The following is a 21166-nucleotide window of genomic DNA, read 5'->3' as shown; positions in this document are numbered from 1 at the left end:
TTTATGGAGAGATATGTTGTTGTTGTTGTTGTTGTTGTTTTTTACCTTTGCGAGAGTAATTTTGTGGGGGTTTTTGTTGGCGACTCATTCCGTTGGCAGATGCAGATGCGGTACCTTTTAAACACATTTTGGCAAGTTGGCAATGAGCGATACAGCAGCTGTATCGATCACGTGACTTTTTCTTAAAGTGACGCGCGCACCGATACAGGTTTGCTCTGTGAGCCTGATACAAGCGTCGGTGTGTCAGTGTTGCTAGACCCATCACTAGGTTATTGTTATTTTCAGTTTAGTATTTGTATTCTCAGTTTTGCTAGTTCTCTGTTTGCCATCTAGCAATAAATCTGAGTTTGAGTTTACTTTCTGCCTCTGAGTGTCTGTGCACTGGGTCCTCCTTACCACCACTCCTGCCTGCACACAGCCTTCAGTTGACAGAAGATCGCGACCAGAACATGGACCCCCGCAGACATTTTCACCTCGGAGTACAACGCTGAGATGAAGCGGATGGTGAGCCTGCTCGACCGCATCGCCCAATCCCCAGATTTGAGGACCATGGCAGTCGGGCTGAGTGCAGTAGATGCCATCATTCGACATAACGTCTGGTGTCCTGGTGCAGCCACAACAACTTGGTGTTGAACGCCCAGACGACAATGGAGAGACTGCAGCATGTTGTGCGCTCTGCTGAGAAGGTGATTGGCTCCAGACTCCCATCTGTGCAGGACCTGTATACCTCTAGGACACTGGGGCGTGCAGCTTCCGGTCCATTCGGACCAGAACCTCTCGTCATAAGAACAATTTCTTCCCCTCTGCTGTTGGACTGATGAACAATAACCATAAGACTGTTCCTACCACAAACACATGACTCTATACTGTGTTCTCTGCATCTGTTCCATTTTTGCACTGATCATCACCTGCATTCATGTACGTATCAATCTGCTTAGCTTTTTTTTTTAAGTGTTTGTCTTATAGTATGTTTCACACAAGGTACCGCAGCAATTTCGTAATGTTGTAAGTCTGTTAAACATCTGGAAATAAACCCTTTCTGATTCAGCTGCACTTCTACACTAAAAGTTTTGGTAAAATGCTCCCACCTAGTGGTGAAAGTTCTCATCATCATTTACAGACAGTTTTAAAAAATGCACCTTTCATTTCATTTCATTTCATTTATTTGTTCATTTTCAGGCACAACAAATACCTATATTGAACATAAAATGCACAAAACAAAAAACAAAAATTGCCTGAAAAAGGAGTGGGACGAAGAAAACTTATTAAATCCCACCCCTATACTCACTCATCAACAAAAAAAAAAAAACTTCCCGCAGCTACGCCCATCATTGCATACAGACCCATCAACAGCCCCGGGCACATACAAGCATCTAAACGGCAGCTCGCAAACAACAATTAGAGCCTTCATAAATTATAAATTGCATTACCACAGGTAACAGGCAGTAATAACTACAAGTAACAAACACACATACATATACATACATATATATCTACACACACATGTACATATATGTACATACATCCGCACACACTTTTTTTTTTTTTTTTGGGAATTCATACCAGCAGTGGTAAGAGAACAGACATTACAGAGCACACTAAAACCATCATTGAGTATACTGTGACCAGACCAACTGTTTGTAGAGAAATTTAAATCTATGAATATTTTTGCATTGTTTCAATTGTAAACTCAGACTGTTCCAGATTTTCACACCACATACAGACACACAAAAACCTTTACGGGTTGTTCGAGTTCTGGGTAATTTGAATTCTCCAAAGCCTCTCACATTATAAACCTTTTCTCGAATTTCAAATCTAGTTTGTAAATTTGCCGGTAAAAGTTTAGTAAAAGCTTTATACAAAATTATGGATGTATTGTAATTAACCAGATCCTGGAATTTAAGTAACTTTGCCTGAAGAAAGAATTTGTGAGTATGATCTAGATAACCAGCCTTGTGAATAATACGCAGTGCACGTTTCTGTACTGTGACTAATGGATTAGTTGTATTTTTATATGTGTTTCCCCACACTTCCACACAATATGTAAGATATGGAAGAACCAGGGTACAGTACAGAGTACGAAGTGCATCTTTATCAAGGAATTGTTTCACTTTGTTCAAAACTGCGAGGCTTCTGGAAATTTTGGTTTTTATGTGTCTGATGTGGGGTTTCCATGAAATTCCATGAAACCTTTTTAAATACAGAAAATATTTTGACCTTTGATAAGTTATATAACGGGACTCGCAGACGAATTACTAAGAAAAAGTAACTTTTAGTATTACTTTTAGTGACAAAAAGTAATAGTTTTTTGTTTTGTTTTGTTTTTCATGTCATGTTGATGTACTCAGAGCTGCTCAGTCCTGCAGTTTGTCAAAGCCGGGCCTTCAGGCACACAAGATTTGTAATGTGTTTTTCTGACCCAAGACACCTGCAGTCCCTTCAAACAGTAAGCATGTCTATTAATGCTCACTCTTTCTAAATATTTAGCAGCAATGATATTTTAAGCCATGTTTAAAACTTTTATTTAGTTCACTCCTGAGTGTTTTGCATTTAATAAAGATCTTTTTAGATTTTTAGCTCGATACCAGTTTCAATCTTTGAAATAAGAAGGATACTTAAGCGTATCACCCCAGTCACCCCTCAGGCGTTCTCGTACCCGTTAGTGCATGAACTTGCATTAGAGAACTCTACTTTTCCTACCACGGTCTGTATGTGTCATCTACAACTTTATGTACTTTATGCGCTTTCACAGTGGTCACACTATCTTGCAAATTTCTAAGACTTTGTTCAACATTGACAGTGTCTTTTAACTCAAACAGGTAGACTTCTGCCACTCCTCTGGGGTGAAGCCCTCCAAATGCAGAATCTTCTGTGCTGCAGGTATAAAAACACCCATTCCAGTCTTTTTGTCAGCTATGAAAAAGTAATATTTTTCAAGTGGAGAACGGGATGAATGTTTCATTTTACACCTTACGCAAATATCTTGGTGGTGCATTGGATAATTGCATTTAGAACGGAGGTGAGTTTGATAAGCTCCAAAATTGCTGTGTGCAACAGGCTGTCTGTCTCGTCGTGGTGCTGAAAAGTTGGTTCCTGGGGCTGGAGATTCAAGGGACCGCAGACTTTTTTAAGTGCTATTTGTCCAGAGTTTTGGCAACCCAGTCGAGATCCGTTGGCTCTCAGACATTGGTACAGAAGACATTACTTCTTTTTTTTTTTCCTCCAGAGAATCTTGCACTCAACCTGATGTTTTTTTTTCTTTTCAGAAATGTAGATCTATCTAGTCATCATCAGGTTTTATATCACTTGAGTGTATGAGGAATATGTAGTTTCATTTAATAATGGATTCTTTGAATTGTACATAAATATGAATTTTACTCATGGCTGGTAAAAATGATTTGTATGCATATGCAGAATAAAATGTTTTTATGGATACTTTTATTAAAGCTGTACCAGGCACCAAACATAACTACCAAAAAGACAAAATCAAAACAAGTCACGGATTTATTCAAAATCTGAGTAGTGGTATGCTTTTAATCTGTTTTTTGACAATGTGACTCTGTTTCACATACCATCAACTTAAAAATGACTTTCCTGGCTCTTTGAACACTCTCTAACATGGGCTATTGTTTGCAAAGACCAAAAGTTTGTCGGTGTGTGACATGATTTCCTTTACGGAAAGCCATGAAAATTAAGGAAGATACATGAAAAATACACACTCCTTGTTTTTTGACTTCTGAGTCATGACTTACATCCTGAACGATCTGTTTAAACTGTAAGGATCCAGGGAGGTTCCTCTAATTCACAGAATAGGGGTGAAAACTTCACATTCTTTTTCTTGTTGATGTAAAAACAAATGAGAATTAAAACCCTGTGTTGCCCCGGGGCTTTTGAGTCACCGAGATATTTGAAAATATTCCTTCACACACTCCCCTGCTGCCGATACTGTAGTAATACAGCGAGATGATTGTTTATCTTATTGTCATCTGTGTTTCAAAGACATTATGTTCTGATTTTATGGAGTTGCATTTTGCCCTACCCTTTCAAGAGTATTGTTAAAGTTTATAGTTATAGTATGTTTTTATAAATATATTTATAAAAGACCTGGGCTGCTTGCTGAAAAATGGGACCAGGGTTTCCCCCACACTGAGGTGTGGCTTGTAGTAAACAACAGGTTCAGCTTGATTCACATAACGGGGGTTGAAAACATTCTTTGTCTTACCGATGTAACAGACAAAAACAATGAATACTAAGGACCTTGATGAGCAGGGCTTTTGAATGGAGTCCTTTAATGCAGTTTCATTACACACATAAGATAAGATAAAGATATTTTAAGATGTGTGGTTATCTGCAGAGACCACGTTGTAGAGCAGGGGTCCCCAATCCCAGTCCATGAGGGCCGATGTCCCTGCAGGTTTTAGCTCTCACCCTGGGTCAATACACCTGAATCACATGATTAGCTCATTACCAGGCCTCTGGAGAACTGCAAGACATGTTGAGAAGGTAATTTATCCATTTAAATCAGCTGTGGTGGGACACATCTAAAACCTGCAGGGACACCGGCCCTTGTAGACTGGGATTGGGGACTCCTATTTGGACAAAGAAGACAGATGGTATGAAAGAGGAGTGAAAGAAGCCATCTATGTCCACTGTGAACACAATCTTTGGACAGAGATGGTGGTTTACCACACCAACTGTCTGCCATCTACAATCCAGTTTTGAGATCCCTTCCCAGGTGCCACTCACATTCTGAGCCTTTTGACCTCAGGAAATCACATGATCGGGTGGATCTAGGTCACACAGAAGGTTTCCCCCAAAACCTTGGCTGATTGTGACCTACACCCATTTTCACACCTTGGCTCATGTGATTAGGTAAACAGACCATCAGGGGGTCCATGTCTCTCTCCACCATTTGACCTTAGAACTGAAGAAGCTTCTGGGATGAGAGGTGAAACTATGTATTAGGTGCTTTTTTTCCTGAACACCAGCAGGAGACTGACTGAGAGAAATGCCTTTAGTCATCCACTTTGAGCATTCTGAACATTGAACATGGAATGTTCAAATCCATACTTTATTATTTTTTATAAATAAGTTAGAAACGATCTTCGTTTTATTTTTTCATTTTGCTTTTCTTACTACATTAGTATAACCACTGAATCGCTGATTCCACACGCTGACGCACGTGTGCAGGTGAAGAAGCCGAAACTTTCCTATTGCTACTTTTAAATGCAAAAGTTTTCCACATAATAATATAATACAGCGTTTCGTTATCTTTTGCTTTTTTATTTTCTATTTTCATTTAAATTTGGAAAACAATTTCAGGTCAGAAGGATAAAATTTGATACTCTGAAATCACACATCGACGATCCTCTGTTGACCGGAAGATAATCGTTTTATTTACAAACGATCTTCGGCAGTGACGTCGCGGCAGGCTGGAGCGGGCGGAGCGGACTGGCGCCGGGAGATTCGAGCTCTGAAGGCGGGTCTGCCTGACTGCATTAACCGCTGTGAGAAGAAGTAGTAACTCGTCAACACAGCAGCTGGACCCTCTAGATTTGCTTCTTCGACTTGCTTCTGCCATGTTGCTAACTACTGTGGAAGTTGAGACCGGGATCGGCAGCTGTTAAACCCTCACAGGTAGGTAGGGTTCGCTCCTAACCGCGCCGCGACGACTACCCGAGCACAGCACAGCCAAGCTGGCTAACAGCGCTAATAACGAGCCTACTAACGTATACTCTTCTTTTTTGTGTACGTACAATAGTTACCATTACCTTTGGTAATACGCCAATATGTTTAAGCACTAAGCATAAGAGTAAATTTACATTAAAGCGTTTTTACTGAATCGCTCCACTCCAATGCTAGCTAACTTTAGCTCCGTGGTTATCTGGAGGTAAAACGGAAATCACAGAAAACAACAGGTGTTCTCTCCAGATTGTAAAACGTTGCTCTTGTGCCGATAAGTAACAGTCAAGGTGAAGCTGAGTGGAGTTTGAATAGCAGTGACTGTTGGCGGTTTTCTTGCTCCGAGGCCTCTATGACCTCGGGCTTTAGTTCGGGGCTCAACCGAAGAAGGCGCCTGCGTCTCCCGGGGAGCGCAGCGAAGAGTATCCGCTGGAACGACATGGTAGAGACTTTTCAGGAATGGTTTTTCAGCTGTTTGTTGATAATGACTGCTTTAACTGTAGGTTATCCACATTTTAGCTTAGTGATGCTTTTAAAATCAGACCTAACGCGTTGTTCCAATCCTCCTCATGTCCACAACCGACTTTAAGTCTTTGCCAGGTTAAGATGCAGATAGATCTTTTTGCGTCACCCAAGTTTCCCACCACAGTCTTGTAGTCTTCCTCATCACTCTTTCTGTTACATCCCACTGCTGCAGAATAATCAGACAATTTCTGAAGGTGGCAGGTCTCTGTGCAGTAGCTGAAGTCTGTGGTGGAGAGGCGCTGGTCCCTGTAGGGACCAGGGTTGCTGACCACACTGTCTCTCACACACTGTGTGTGTCCACCTCCCTCATCTAAGCTTATCGCCTAGTAGAGTTGGACAGATGGTGTTAAAGTCACTGGAGAAGTTTAAAAAAATATTATTTAAAAAAAAAACAACTTTTTTTTTTGAACTGTGCTTGTTAGCTTGTCCAGGTGGGTGTAGAGATAGTTGAGCAGGTAGAGACTGGCAGAAGGGGGTCATAAACGGGCTGATCATGGACCTGAGCTGATTTGTACTGATAGTGCCACAGGTCTGTCTTGGGCAAAGCCACAAGGTATGTGACCTCTGTGACCTCTTCCACTGCATGGGGACCTTTTCCATATTCGGGCTTGTCCTAAAGATGCAATGGAACCACATAACTGGGTAGCGCAAGCTCTGAGGCCTACTGGCCCCATCTGACTCTGCATCTGGTCAGCAGTGTGGTGACAGACGGGGGGAGGAGTTGTAAAATTCGGAAAACACAGTGAGCCTGTGAGGAGGGGCAAAAATGGGGGAGGGTTGAAGGTGTATGGGAGGAAGGCTCACTGTGGGGAAGGAGGGAGCTGCAGCCACAGGTTTTAAGCTGTTAAAGAGCAGAATTGGTTCGGCTCACTCCACTACTCCTGGGTAGCCTCTCCACTCCAGACTTCACTCATGATGTGCTGCTTCCACTCCATATTCTTTCTGTAGTTTCCGTTGGCATGCATTTGTTTTCACTTCCCTTTGACTTGTTCATACGTTCTCCCTGCTGAAGGCTATATTCTTTGTTTTAAGCAGGACATTTGTTCCCCCCCCCCCCCCCCCCCTTCCTTGTTTGGATAAAACTTGACAGTCTCTGTAGTTGAGATCTCCTCATTCCAAGTTATCGCAGGCAGCCTCTGTGGGTTTTTTGTTTTTTGTTTGTTTGTTTTTTTTATTAATTCTTTCCTTCCTTTTTTGTGCCTCTTTAAGGTGGCCCCCAGAGACAAAGCACATACAAACTCCAAAAAGCACGTGCAAACTCCAAAACACAACGGAAGTGCTCCAGAACGCTAGGGACAGTGTTGAGCTCGATTTGTAAAATAAAGTGCAAGTTTGTTGCAAACGCTTGGAGTTGGATACCGGCAGAAAACACCTGCAAGAATAGAACAACCACGCTTTATAAGAAAGGTAATGTGCAAACTGTTGTTTGTTTGATATGTTTTTAATTACTATGAACACTTGGTTTATGGTGGAGTCAAATCTGACGTTAGCTAACAGTCAGTGTGCTTTGCTCAGAGAGAAGCTCAACACTGCCCCTAGCGTCCTGGAGCACTTCCGTTGTGTTTTGGAGTTTGTACGTGCTTTGTCTCTAGGGGCCACCGTACCTCTTGACTAGCGGGACGTACCTGAGGGTGAGGAGAACCGAGCTGTGATCTGTTTCCAATGGACAACCTGGTCAGGTGCACGAGAGGCACTAGAGATTTGCTTGTTTACTGTCCAGTGTGCAGGGATGAGTCAGATTAAACATGTGAAAGGTTTTGTTGTGGAATTTGGCTTTTTAGGGTTTTATAAAGAATAAAGTTTGCAGGGATCACCCAGTGGAAACTTCTATAGCGGAAGGGAAATAAGGATTATTGTTTAAAGCCGGTGGGTTTAATGAGCCACACAGCGCAAACTAGGGCTGATATATATTAGGGGTGCAACGATACTCGTATCGATATTGAACCGTTCGATACAGTGCTTTCGGTTCGGTACGCATATGTATTGAACAATACAAAAGTTTTTATTTATTTTATCAACTTTTCTTGTGATGATGCCGTCTCTGTTGAGAGCTCAGTGGATCTGCGTTTGACTACTCCGCCTAGGCTGCACTGTCGAGTGCAGATCCACTGAGCGCAGCGCAAGCTAGCAAGACAGAAGCTAAGCTCGTTGCAACATGGCAACTGCCTCAACGCTACCCGAAATTGAACCTCCCCCACCCTCATTCAGATCTGGCCTTTGGAACTATGACCCTGAAGGTAAGCGCGTCATGGACTAAAGTAAAACAGTATGTCGGATGTGCCATGCAATGCTCAATTGGTGGGAACTAGTGCATTAGCGCAGTTTGCTTGTTAACGTGTTGACGCCGTCCAGCCCCATGCACGGGGCGATCTGCGGTAACTCGTTAACGGAGTTTTGCGGCGTTATGGCGTTAATGTCATTTTAACGAGATTAACGTTGACAGCACTAGTGGAACACAACGAATATGACTGCACATTTACTCCGACAGCATCCTAGTGCAAAGACAAGCAGACAAAAACAACAAGCACACATGCTACAAACTTTACCCGAGTCATTTAGACAGCTGTTAGCACAGGATTCTCCTTATGGGGACCTGATATGTTTAATATGCTGCTGAGAGTATACCCCAGAAGAAGCGGATAGTATAGCTTTTATTTTGGAAAGAGCCATTTGTCTGTAATAAACTCTCTTTTCCAAAGATGAGATAAATCTATCTCGATCAGATTTATTTATTTTTAATTATTTTGTTGTTTCAGCAACATTAAATTTAAAAACTGTACTTTTGAGTTAAAATATATATTTATAATTTTAATAAATGAGAAATTAAAAAGGCATGAACATCGAAAAACTGAAAGTTTGTGGAAGGCGTAGTTTTTGGCTTTCCTCATATTCCAAAACGTGCTTAGTTTGGAGGTGATAAAACAAATTACTTGTATTCCCTTTCTTCGCTATTACTGTCGCCCGGCATAATTTGCAAATGATATTTTTCTGCTCAACCTCTGACTGCTTAAACCCAAACCAGGTCCATGTGACCAACGTTGCACCGGTCTTCTTTATGCGCACCACCTCCTCCACCCCACCTGTAAGCTCCATGATAGCTTGCAGCCACTGCGATGCTTTCAACCAAAACAGGCGCATCAACATGAGCTATCGCGGTACAGCGATACAGTAAAAATCTCTACCATTGGTCAAATTCATATAGTTTCTACTGTATACCGTTTACCCTACACTTAGCCGTTTGGACGAGTTTACACATCAGCCACGATTAGTCTGCATGTAGTTGCTGAACAGAAAATAATGTAGTTTCCTGTCTTGTTTTTTTGGCTTTTTGATACACATAATGCTACCCTGCAGATGGAGGCCATGGAGGTAGACTCTCCTGTGGAGCTGCAGGGGATTGGGCAGCCAGAGGGTGGCGTTGCAGCTCCTGCAGGCGATGCTGAGAATGCCAACGCTGCTCTCGTCATGTCCGACTCTGGCAGCAGCACTGAAGTAGATGATGATGATGATGATGATGGCAGCGCCGAGGGACAGGCGGCAGCTTATACTCCTCCAAGACTTCCTGCCACTTGGGCGTTTAGTCAGAGGGCGGTGGGCGGGGCTACATCTACGCCGCCAATACGAAGGAGAGTCAGGTAAGCTGGACAGCACAGAAGAAACATCACATGTGCTTTGTGTGCTTCATCAAGGTGATAAACCTGTGTTTGTGGTGCAGGCAGGGCCTCAGGGTGCACTATCCGAGCCAGACTGCAGCGCCTTCTAGAGGCTTTCCAGACTTCCTGCTGCGAGCGCCGGCTGCCAGCACAGCAGAGCCAGAGTCGGGCAGCGCCACTGAGATAAGTGAGTCTGAGGATGAGGCAGAGGGTGAAGAAGAGAGCACGGCTGCTGCTGCAGAGCCCATCGACCCTGTGCCACCTGCTGGGTCTGACCTCAGCGCCACTGTCCAACCTGCTCAACCACAGGAAGCCGCTACGACCAGTGAGTCTCAGCTGAATCCATTTCAAGAAATCACCCTGATTAAAGCTTTATCATAAAGCTGCAGCTGGGCTTATGATACATGAAGGTAACCAATGAGCGTCCACGATGATTTTTATCTCCGTTCAGACTCCAGTGGCACGGCAGAAGCCGAGAGGGCAGAAGCTCAAGTCCAGGGTGTTCAGGTAGCTTTCAGACATTTTTCTTTTGTGCTTTCTTGTGCTTTTTACACATGTAAAACTATTTTTTTTAATATATTTTAAAATTGTTTTTAGGATAACTTTATTAAAAAATTCTTTGGTTGTAAAAAAGAAAAATCTCAGCATCAGTATGCAGTTACTGCTGAAGAAAAGTCGCTTTCCTTATGTTTGCTGTGATGTTTGGTGTCTTCTTAAAGTGTGCTTGGCTTTACCACACACAGAGTGAGTTGGTCCTCAGTTGGTGGAGGGGCCTGGTCACCGACCATGGGGTACCAGCCCTCGCTTCATCCTCTCTTAATTGGGTTCACAAGCTCTGTGAACTTGTAGTTATCATCTGCAGTGACCTATAACCACCATGACACGGATGGATTACACTAAATTGTGTCTTTTAGCTGTTTTCCAAAGTGGTCTCACTGTCTTCATTCTAGCACCCACAAAAACCAGGGTTTCTTTATTGCATCAAAAACAAAACAAGAAAAATATGTTTACCATCATCATTTTGTAACAAGTGTAGTCTTGTACAGTATTCCTGGACTGGAAATTGTCCTTGGAGAAGACCAGCTCCGTACAACACCAAGTCACTGATGCGTTCTTTGATAAGTGTGCAGTTGGTGTTAAATTTCATTCCACAACAGTAAAGTCTTACAAATCCAACTTCTGCTTAAATATTAATAATTAATTAATTAAAGGAAGACATAATGTCAAGAATTTATGTCAAAACTATTTATGCATTATGTGGAAAATATATCAACTCAAGCCTCACGTGGGTGCTGATGCGTTTCTGTAATGCCACTTTCCACAACAAGGTGGTGCAACAAGTCAGTGTAACCTTACTTTGAGCCTTTGAAACGCATCGACAGGCTAAAAAGAACTCGCATTCACTGATAAAACGCTGTCCCCAGTTTGTTTGTTTGTTTTTTGTTTTTTTTTTAGGATATTTACAAAAACGATCATTAACTGTTGATCCTCCCTGCTTCCAGGTGTCCTCAGCAGTTCTGTCTCCCAGTGATGAGAATGAAGGTGACACCTGCACCATCTGCTTCGAAGCGTGGACGACGGCCGGCGAGCACAGACTCGCCGCTCTGCGGTGTGGTCACCTCTTCGGTTACACCTGTATCCAGCGCTGGCTGAAAGCTCAGAGCCCTTCTGCTAAATGTCCGCAGGTGAGAAGGAAGAGAAATCCCATCGACCACCGGTGGAAGATTGAAGGTTAAAATATATTTGATGGTTTTTTTGGGGGTTTTTTTGTGATTTTTAGTGCAACAAGAAAGCAAAGCGTTCCGACATCGTGCTCCTGTATGCTCCAAAACTGAGAGCGCTTGACAACACGGAGCAAGAGAGCTTAAAGAAGTGAGTGATCGCCTTCTCTGCTCTCTGCACCATATCCGTTTAGCTGTGCTAACGAGGAACGCTGCTCTCCTCCAGCGGGACGAATCCTGAGTGAACTCTGTTTATAAACTGTTAAATATTTGCTTAAGAAATGAAAGATAAACCATTAAAGAATCATCACTTGAAATTGACAACAGCTGTCTCACTCCATACCTGCAGGTGCAAGTAAATTCTATATGTATTAATATTTAAAAGGATAATGTCTTACATTGGACACTGATAGATCAAATGAAAGAATCTGTAATCTGCAAACAGGGACTCTAAAAGATCTCTAGGTAGAGTGGTCGCCCCATGATCGGAAGGTCGGGGGTTCAAATCCACTGAGCTACTCTGAGGTACCCCTGAGCACGGTACCGTCCCTACACACTGCTCCCCGGGCGCCTGCTTAGTGGCTGCCCACTGCTTCACTGAGTGACTGGGTCAAATGCAGAGAAAGTAATTTCCCCACGGGATCAATAAAGTATACACTATTATTATTATTATCTTATTGGGTCATTCCTCCACCCGACCCCCACAAAACTGGGATGCTGAACACAATGTCACGTCTGTCACTGTTATGGTTTCACTTCGGCTGTAAGACCACCTCTCGATTAAGTCACAGATTGTTCATTGAGAGATGTTGCAACAGTTTGAAAAACATGAGAATTTGTGGAAAACACTCGGATTTTGACTTCTTCTCTTCCTGTATCAGCGCTGTAGTGGCCACACCTGTTGTTCAGGAGAACACTGCAGTGCCTACCTGCAGGTTAGCAGCTAGCATAAACAAGCGACTGTAAGATGATGTTGCGGTGGCATGCAAAGCGAACAGTGCAGAGGGTGTACTGGATTCTTAATGGCATCAGCAGAAAAGTTGCTTTGCCATCATGTTAAAAAAAATCTAATTACAGTGACGGATCACAGAACCTGCAGCCAGCTCACAGTTGCCTGTTTGACAAGCCTGAAAATGAAACTTAGGTCACGATGACAAAGCAAAAGAATGAATCTTTCAGTTTTTTCTTGCACACTTTTTCCCAGTCTGCATTCACAGGCCTGCTGTCAAAATGGCAAAAATTATGAATTATTGTCTAAAGCCAGCTTCAGCTGTCCTTGTTTGTGCTGTTCTTGTTAGATTTCAGTAGATCAGGATCAGTAACAATATAGTGACATGTTAGGTGGATTTAGTCTGTGGGTTGTTAGTCCCATGACTGATTCCCAACAACGTGTTTGTAGGTCTCTGGAGCAGGAGCAGTCGCTGAGGAGGAAGGCTGAACTGGAGTCGGCTCAGTACAAAATCAAACTGCAGGTCGTCACCAACAAATACGGACAAGCACAGCAGGAGCTGCAGGTATTTCATGTGTTTTTGTTTAAACACAATCAAAGTGCGTAAGTCTCCCTCTGCTTTAGTTTAGTAAAGAATGTGATGCTAATAATCTGCCTTCTCTCCCTCGTACAGGAGCTGAGAGCCCTCATAACCGAGACGAGCAGGAACCTCTTTTCTTCCACGTCCTCGTCCTCCTCCCATGTCCTGAGCCTGTCTCAGAGGGCGGACGGCTCCAGGTCAGCTCAGTACAGCTTCTCCAAAGCGGTGCTGGTGTCTCAGGCCGGAGGCTGCAGGGTTTTATCGTACTGTGAACCTTTGAGCTGCCTGCTGGCCTCTCAGCCGTCGCCTCACACCACGCTGGTGCCCGGTGAGACATCCTTCTTTCCACTTGACAAGTGTGATTCTTCATCGCTCACACCAGACACGAAGAACAGTTTCACCCTGCATTAGTTGTGTAAATGTAGTCGCGTTAGACATGCACACATAATGAGAGAAGTTTCACTAATAGATCACCCGAGTTAGAGAGTGTGTGTGTGTGTGTGTGTGTTTTGAATCACTCAACTTCCCCTTTTTCCTCTTTTCCTCCATTCAGGGTGCGGGGTAAAGAAGGTCAGTGTGGTGAACATGAGGGCGAGTCAGTACGTTCCCATCCACAGCAAACAGATCCGAGGTCTGTCCTTCAACAGGCAGAATGACAGCCTGCTGCTGTCTGCTGCATTGGACAACACTATCAAACTGACCAGGTACGAGCACGTCAGCATCTCCAGCCTCACAGAGGGTTGAGTCGTGCGCGCCTGTGAGTTAATGTGTTGTTGTTTTGTTCCAGCCTGCTGACCAACACAGTGGTTCAGACCTATAATGCGGGTAAACCAGTGTGGAGCTGCTGCTGGTGTTTGGACAACAGTAACTACATTTACGCCGGCCTGAGCAACGGCTCTGTGCTCATCTACGACACGAGAGACACCAGCACGCACGTGCAGGAGCTCGTGCCGCTGCGCTCCAGGTACGCAAAAAACATACGAAGGCAGAGCGAGTAAGACCAAAAGTTTTTATTAAACCACAGTTTCACAAATTCACTCAACTTAAAAACTTTGAATTGTGGGTGTGTGATGTTTCCAGATGTCCGGTGGCATCTCTGTGTTACGTCCCGAGGGCAGCGTCCAGCTCGTTCCCATGTGGGGGGCTCCTTGCTGGCTCTCTAGAGGGCGGGTGTTTCTGGGAGCAGGTGAACGAGGCCACCTACAGGCCCCACGTCCTGCCCCTGGAGACCTCTGGCTGCACCGACATCCAGGTGGAGACGGACAGTCGACACTGTCTCGTCACTTATAGGCCCGGTAAGACCCTGACCCCTCAGTTCCTGATAGAACACCACGTATGTAGGTAAAAGATGGAGGCGGTGTTACGTGATCTAAACTTTTCACCCTCTCATGGCACCTTTTGAGTAACCATCGTCTGTCCTGCAGGACGCTCCAATCCGTCTCTGCGCTGTGTCCTCATGGCGCTGACTCGAACCCCTCAGCAGGAGTCGAGTGAGCTGCCCAGCTGTTCCTGCGAGCCGGTGCAGACGTTCAATGCCGGCTCGTCCTGCAAACTGCTCACCAAGAACGCCGTCTTCAGGAGTCCGGACGGAGGCGGGACGCTGGTCTGCGCCGGGGACGAGGCCTCCAACTCCACTATGGTCAGTCCTTTTACATTTGTCTGTTATTTGAAAGAGCAAATTATTATTTTATATTTTGATAAATGATCAGCTTTTATTTTAATGAATTTAGTATTTTTTTTATTCATATTTGTTTTATATAAAATATTTGTGGTTTGCTTCGTTAAATTATTTTTGCATTCTAAATTAATTGAAATGTATAAATCTAAATACCATATCATTTTTGTTGGTTTTTTTTGTGTAATTTCAATTATTTTAAATAAAATTTAATAATTTAATAATTACATGTATCAAAATAAATAAATGTATTAATTAAATGTATTAATTAAATGTATTAAATTAAAGAAATATATTAAATGATTTTATTTATTTAATGTAATAATTATTCAATTCCCAATTACATTTTGTAATATTTAGTAACATCAAGTGTCCGAGAGTTTATGTTCTTTAACCCTTTAAAGCCGGTCGGAGCGGGCACGCTCCGTTTTGCGTAACTATTTTTAAATCCCGGTAGCACTGCAACCACGTAAGCTAGCGCAATAATTTTTTTTTGCATATGAAACCGGAGGAGTTGTACTTACATCTTATGCCATCAGCTTGTCCTAGGTCACGGTTTCCTTCCACATAAAGCTTTGCAAAAACTCCATAAAAAGCACTTGCAGCAACAAAAACATAATATTCCAGATGCTTTGCTGATCGGATCAGCTGTTAATAAGAACGTATTCCTACGTTGGAATAGACGTCAGCGTGAACTATTGCATGTCCACCATGACCTGCCTGAAACTGGTATTTCAAAAATAAAACTATGAAGACACTTAAAATAAATTTCCTGTGGTGGGAAACTATTTTGTGCAACTTTTTTGTATTTACAGTTTTGAGGGTTAAGCCTCTTAAATTTCTCTAACTAGAAATATATGTTAAAAAAACAAAAACGATTTTCAATTTTTTGTAGTTTATTGCAATTTATGTAATACACTTAATGCATACATATTATTAAAATCTGGGCTATAATGGTTGTATTGATGTATAGCAACTTGAAATGCTCCCAAAAATGGCTCCACAGCATGTAAAAATATAATATAAGCTCGGGCGGACTTGGTTCTATGGTAGGTCTTAAAGGGTTAAATATTCCTTAAAAATTAAGGAAAATCAGTGATTCTCTTTTAACCCAGATTTTTTTTGATTGAATAATTTTTAAATTTAATTTTATGAAATATTACCCCAAATTCTTTTTAATTGTGCTCGTATTTTGAGCACAGTTATTTTAATTGCTTGGTAAAGGTGTGCAAACTGTGGGTGTTCACAACAACCTGCTAAGAACTAAAGAAATCACAAAGGAGGTTTTTGGTGCAACGCCTTCTTTAGATCCCATTTCACCTCCACAGGCTGGAGGTTGCCACAGCGTCTCTGACTGACACTGAGGCCTTAGCTAATCACTCACTTAACACCTTACTTATGTGCTTGCATATTTAGTTACTGACCTACTTACACAATTAATTATTTACTTAATGACTCAGTCACACTTACTGAGACTTGCTTATTTGATAGTTTAGATAATTTTTTTTCTTGAATGTTTCTTTTTAAACTTGTATATGATCATTTCTGATGAGTCAGTTTCCAGTTTTGACTTTGCCAAAGGTGTTCTGATGTTGTCTTTAGATTTTAAAATTGTATTAATATTCTTATTTTTTTTCTTGAATATTAAGCTTGAAGCTTAAATGTTTCCTTCTGTCTGATTTGTCATCTCGTTCTCCCTTTCCTCCTCAGGTGTGGGACGCCAGCAGCGGCGGTCTGCGCCAGAAGCTTCCGGCCGACCTCCCAGTGCTGGACATCAGCCCGTTTTCTGTGAACGGCGAGCACTTTTTGGCATCGCTTACGGAGAAAATGCTGAAGCTCTACAAGTGGGAGTGAAGTGGGAGGAGTGGGTGAACGCGACAAGAGCAGAAAACCAAGAGACAAACCTCAGTCCCACGAGGAAAGGACGCCATCTGTGAGGAACTGTGGGAAATGTAATGCTGCTAAACTTTTACCTGTGCGTTTACACCGCTGAACAGGTTACCGCGAGTGATCGGACTGAGGAAGCGTTTCACACTCATCGCTTCTTCTTTTTGGAGTGATTCAAATTACGCAGGCAGATCATTTCTGCTCACCGTATGAGTGTGATTTCAGGAGCCAAAGATCAGATTAATAATGTCTGTGTGTGAAAGAAAACATGAATGTAGCCCAAACTCGTCTATCTTTGTCATGAAAGTGAGTTCGGTTAGTTCAAGCAGGACTTTCCAACACCTGATGCTAAATTTATCAGATTTTCAGAGTTTCCCCAAAAATTCAACATAAGCCCCCCTTTTCTTTTCTTTTTTTGTCCGCCTTTTAAAAATTTCAGGTTTTCATTTCTGTCAAACTCTGTCCATCTCTGTGGCTCGTTATCGGAGTCAGATTTTATTTAGCCCTCTGACACGGATCACAAAGTGCCAAAGTAATCTGCTGTCGTTTAAAAGTTTACTTTCTTTGTCTTTTTAAAGGAAGTTGTATATATGTATATTTGCCACCAGTTGTTTGTGTACGCCTTCAAAAGTTAATAATAAAAATGTGTTATTTTTAAATGAAGTCAAAATGTTGGATTTAAACTGCTGTGTAATTATTTATATTTTTTAACGTGTGTTCATATGTAGTATTTTTATTTTTTTCCCCCAAATAATCTCAAGGGATTATCAACTGTAGGAAAAATTTCTTCTCCATTGGATTATCAGAGAACAGATCAGCTAAAATTATGATCTAGACTGATTTATGCTGAGGATCAAAGATGGATGCTGAACAGAAACTAGATTTAGTTTCAGATTGTGAGACTGTAAAATTGACCGGGAACAACCCTGTGAATAGATGTTGGTAGTTTCTACTGTTTCCCTGCTCTTTGACATTTGGTCTCTCAGCGTGACTATGGCGCTTACGATGGAGACTGACCACCAGATCAGTTGTTAGAGCCTCCTACATGAGATTAATGTGCTGACTAGAACTCTGTGGCCTGTCACTGTGGGATGGTTCAGTCTAGAAACTTTCAGTTTTTCTGCCAGCTGAGCAAATCAGCTAGATGCTGCCTTCATGGACTGCTCGTACATCTTAACTTCTTAAAAGCTTTTTGTTGGAAATTAAAAAAAAAAAAACTGACAAACGCTCCTCTTTTAAGGGATTTTTCTTTCTGTTTTTTTATTGTTTAAAAAAAAATTGGCCACTTCAAAACTGTGACAATATACATAATTTGTCAGTTTTGAACCAAAAGTCTTGCAAACTGTAAAAAACTGACTACATATAACCAGTGTTGGGACTAACCATTATTAAGTAATGTGTTACAGTAACTACGTTATTATTGTGGTAACGAGCACGGTAACTAGTTATTATGCCAAAATTAGGAACGCGTTAGTTGTTACTGGGATTACCGCGATAGTCACCACACGACTATCGTGGAGCTTCCACAGATTAGCAAGTGGTGGAGGAGGGAAAGGGGAGGCAAGAGGAGAGTCGCCGGTCCAAGTGTGAACTGAACTTCAGGTAAGAAGTTCTGAGCTGCAGTCTCTCTGGGTCAGATATGAACCAAGTTTAGGTGGAGTTTACTTTCATTATGCTGACTTTTTCCGTACTGCGTGCTAGCTAGCATGACGGAGTTTCTATACAGCTGGGTGGTGCTATGATGTTACTGATGTTGAACTTTATTTTGTTCATAAGTTATTAGAGTTGCCAACCGTCCCGTCTGTTTTTCTTATTGAGGTGAAAAGGAACAGTTTGTCCCGTAATTCAGCTACAATGAAAAAGACACAAAGCTGGAGTTATTCTGTGTCTTTGCTGCACAGCTGCCTCTTCTTCTCTCATTCTCCCCCTCCCTCTCCTGTTTCTACTTCAATCATGAAACTGATCAATGATCAGCTGATCGGCTCTCCTGTTTGTTTATCGCCCACTTTGCCCCAGAAAGAAGAAACCAGCGGATGTCGCGCTAAACAACAGCAGCATGTTTAAGCTTGATCAGCTGTTGTTAGAATTTATTTAATATTAATTTCTAGTATCAGCTGATGTTTGCTGGAGCCACAGCTGTAAACCTGCTGGTCATGATATGGTTTGGATATGTGGTGAGAGGGAAACATGAAGATGAAACCAGGAGATGTCCTTACTGGATCATCAGAGCTGAACAGGTGATGGAGAAACAGGTTTACCTTTTAGGTGACATGAATGAGTTGAAGGGAAGTTATGAACTGTTTCTGAGAGACAAATAACACCAGGATCCTTTTTTAGGTAGCTGACAGCTGGTAACTGTGCAGGGGCGGATCTAGCAAAGTGTTGCCAGGGGGGCAGGTAGGGCATTAACAGGGAGAGGGGGGCACAAAGAAATACTTTTCTTTCTTATTCTCATTTAAAATGTTTCGCTTTTAACAAATAATTATCTGAATCTTACAACAAACGATTGATAGATTGATGCATATATACCATCAGAACAGTGAACATCACTGTCACAACAGTGTTTGTTTTCATTCAAAGGCTTTATGATTTTTACTATAATGGCGGCCGGTCTGTAGTCAAAACGCCGGAGCTGATTTTCTGTCCCAGTCCAGCCCTGTATGCAGCTCATCTGCAGTCTGGTGTTACCTACATCTTCCTATTCAGAAGGCAGAATTTCCGAGTTCTGAGTACAATCGAAAGCACCACGACTGCATTTTTTGTGTTGGATGTAAAAGGCGCACATGACTCTGTGACGTAGGCTAGAATCATGGCGGAGGTCAACAGTGGTCCAGGCGTGGGGTTTCTCTCGTGGAAATATGCACATTATTTTTTTTTTCTATTGGTAGGTGGCACAGTGCACTGTGGCAAGTAAGCAAGCTAGAAGACTGGCAAAGTTATGGAAGCAACACATTAACAAGAGAATTCTGAGTAAAACCAAAGTTACTTTCCCTAGTAACTAGTTACTTTGAAAGTAACAAGTAACTTGAAAGTAACTGAGTTACTTTTGATAGAAGTAACTAGTAATGTAACTAAGTTACTAATTTAAAGTAACTTACCCAACACTGCATATAACAGTTCCTTTGTTTTGAAGAAAGTACACTGAACTACACCTACATTCTGCTTCAGACATTTATCAACCACAAGACGAGACCACATCATTCTGCTTTCAGTCATCCTAAACCCACGCTCATTTATCTGTGACTTATTGATTTATATTGCACAGACAGTAAGAACGGCATGCATGCAACATCATTTCAATGCACGTTTGACTACTGTTTGTCCTTGTGTTATTCCTAAAATCTTAACTTTCTTATTAAAAAATATCCAGTCTGAACTCAGAGCTTGATTGATCCTGGGTGCCACATCACTTAAGTTTAAGTGGTTTCTTGTGTGCAGTACCACAGCTTTGGACACAGCTTATAATTTTTACATGTTTTCATCTGTTCTTAAAGGTGCATGTAATAAGAAAACAACCTCTGCCACTAGCATTTTAGTTGAAATTCCTACTCTAATTATTTAATTATTCTTTAATTATTTTTGAATTACTGGCTTAAGGTTATCATTTCTAATTAGTTAATGTTTTTATGTGTTTACCTTAAAGGAAACCGCAGAGTCGCTGTGTCGCGCTATCCTTAGCACAGGGATAGGGTAAAATGGAGGCAGATGATCGTATATGGTGACCCTTAAACGGAGCAGCCAAAAGAAGAGTTCTGTTAATAAAGAGATCCACCATACCACTCCTGAGGGCTGAAAATGCCCAGCTGATGATATTTAATGATATTTGAGAAACACTGAGGTTTTGTTTCCGTTTCAATGCACACTTCGAAAAGTCTGCATGAAAATACCAATTACAATTATTTATTTCCATAACATCCAATATAACACTTTCATTTTAAGACATGAATCAGTTGAAAGTGCTCCAAACTTACCATTACATGTGTGTTTCACGTTCACACATCAGAGTGACTGAGAACGTCGTGCTGTGTTCTTTCCTGAAATAAAAAGCATCCCCTGAAAACAGCCTGGCTCCATCTCCGTTCTCAGGCTGATATGAATTTGAAATCAAATAAGTTATTGTGAGCTTAACAAATGCAGCAGTCTTGTGACTGAAATGTCTTTAATCATAACATACTTCCAGGCAGAGGAAACATGACCAAATGTGCAGCTTTAATCCGGACTGGGAGGTGTAAACAGATCTCACCAATTAAACTGGAACAGTAGTAACTGAACTGCTCTGAACCACACTGTATGATGTTTAGACATCAAGTTTACACGCAGTGTTCACAGGTTTTAATTTAACTAATTAACTTTATAAAAGATTAAACTTTACACTAAACTAATATCATAAAGAATGCCAGGAAGAGACATTTCCATGGCTGGATGACTCACAGCATGAACACACGAGGACTTATTAAATATTTATGAACTATTCACTAGAAGAAAACAATCTGT

The 21166-nt window shown here is 41.8% G+C and overlaps 1 protein-coding gene and 1 long non-coding RNA gene across 3 annotated transcripts; one reads left to right on the top strand and one right to left on the bottom strand.

Annotated features, from left to right (window-relative positions):
* Window positions 1-4998: 4998 nt before the first annotated feature.
* rfwd3 (ring finger and WD repeat domain 3) lies at window positions 4999-18197 on the top strand. 2 transcript variants are annotated; one of them, XM_005946729.3, is made up of 15 exons: window positions 4999-5190; window positions 5323-5637; window positions 7417-7614; window positions 9562-9842; window positions 9923-10185; window positions 10312-10367; window positions 11363-11545; window positions 11641-11732; window positions 12981-13095; window positions 13204-13438; window positions 13664-13814; window positions 13898-14074; window positions 14191-14405; window positions 14535-14749; window positions 16496-18197. In XM_005946729.3, exons 4-15 carry the CDS (start codon window positions 9562-9564, stop codon window positions 16637-16639), a joined length of 2127 nt encoding a protein of 708 aa, XP_005946791.1. In that variant the 5' UTR covers window positions 4999-5190; window positions 5323-5637; window positions 7417-7614; the 3' UTR covers window positions 16640-18197. The 2 variants fall into 2 exon arrangements, with proteins under 2 accessions (XP_005946791.1, XP_005946790.1); XM_005946728.3 differs by lacking the exon at window positions 7417-7614 and having other exon boundaries at window positions 5000-5190; window positions 16496-18196.
* On the bottom strand, window positions 14678-21159 carry LOC102297280. Its single transcript, XR_317312.3, has 3 exons — window positions 20644-21159; window positions 20309-20396; window positions 14678-14769 (listed from the first exon to the last, which is right to left on the bottom strand). It is a non-coding gene; the product is annotated as an uncharacterized LOC102297280 (long non-coding RNA).
* Between the last annotated feature and the right edge of the window lie 7 nt (window positions 21160-21166).

This window comes from Haplochromis burtoni, unplaced genomic scaffold (assembly GCF_018398535.1).
Source record: "Haplochromis burtoni strain Fernald_Lab_line unplaced genomic scaffold, NCSU_Asbu1 Contig_487, whole genome shotgun sequence".
NCBI lineage: Eukaryota > Metazoa > Chordata > Actinopteri > Cichliformes > Cichlidae > Haplochromis > Haplochromis burtoni.
The sequence above is the reverse complement of the archived record's forward strand: the minus strand, read 5'-3'. Positions and strand labels throughout refer to the sequence as shown.

What these genes read in the sequence shown, in the direction of transcription:
- rfwd3 (XM_005946729.3), top strand. Translation starts at nt 9,562, where the DNA reads ATGGAGGCCATGGAGGTAGACTCTCCTGTGGAGCTGCAGGGGATTGGG. An exon ending in GAGCAAGAGAGCTTAAAGAA is followed by an intron (nt 11,733 to 12,980) that starts GTGAGTGATCGC and finishes ACGTGTTTGTAG; the next exon opens with GTCTCTGGAGCAGGAGCAGT. An exon ending in AAGCACAGCAGGAGCTGCAG is followed by an intron (nt 13,096 to 13,203) that starts GTATTTCATGTG and finishes TCCCTCGTACAG; the next exon opens with GAGCTGAGAGCCCTCATAAC.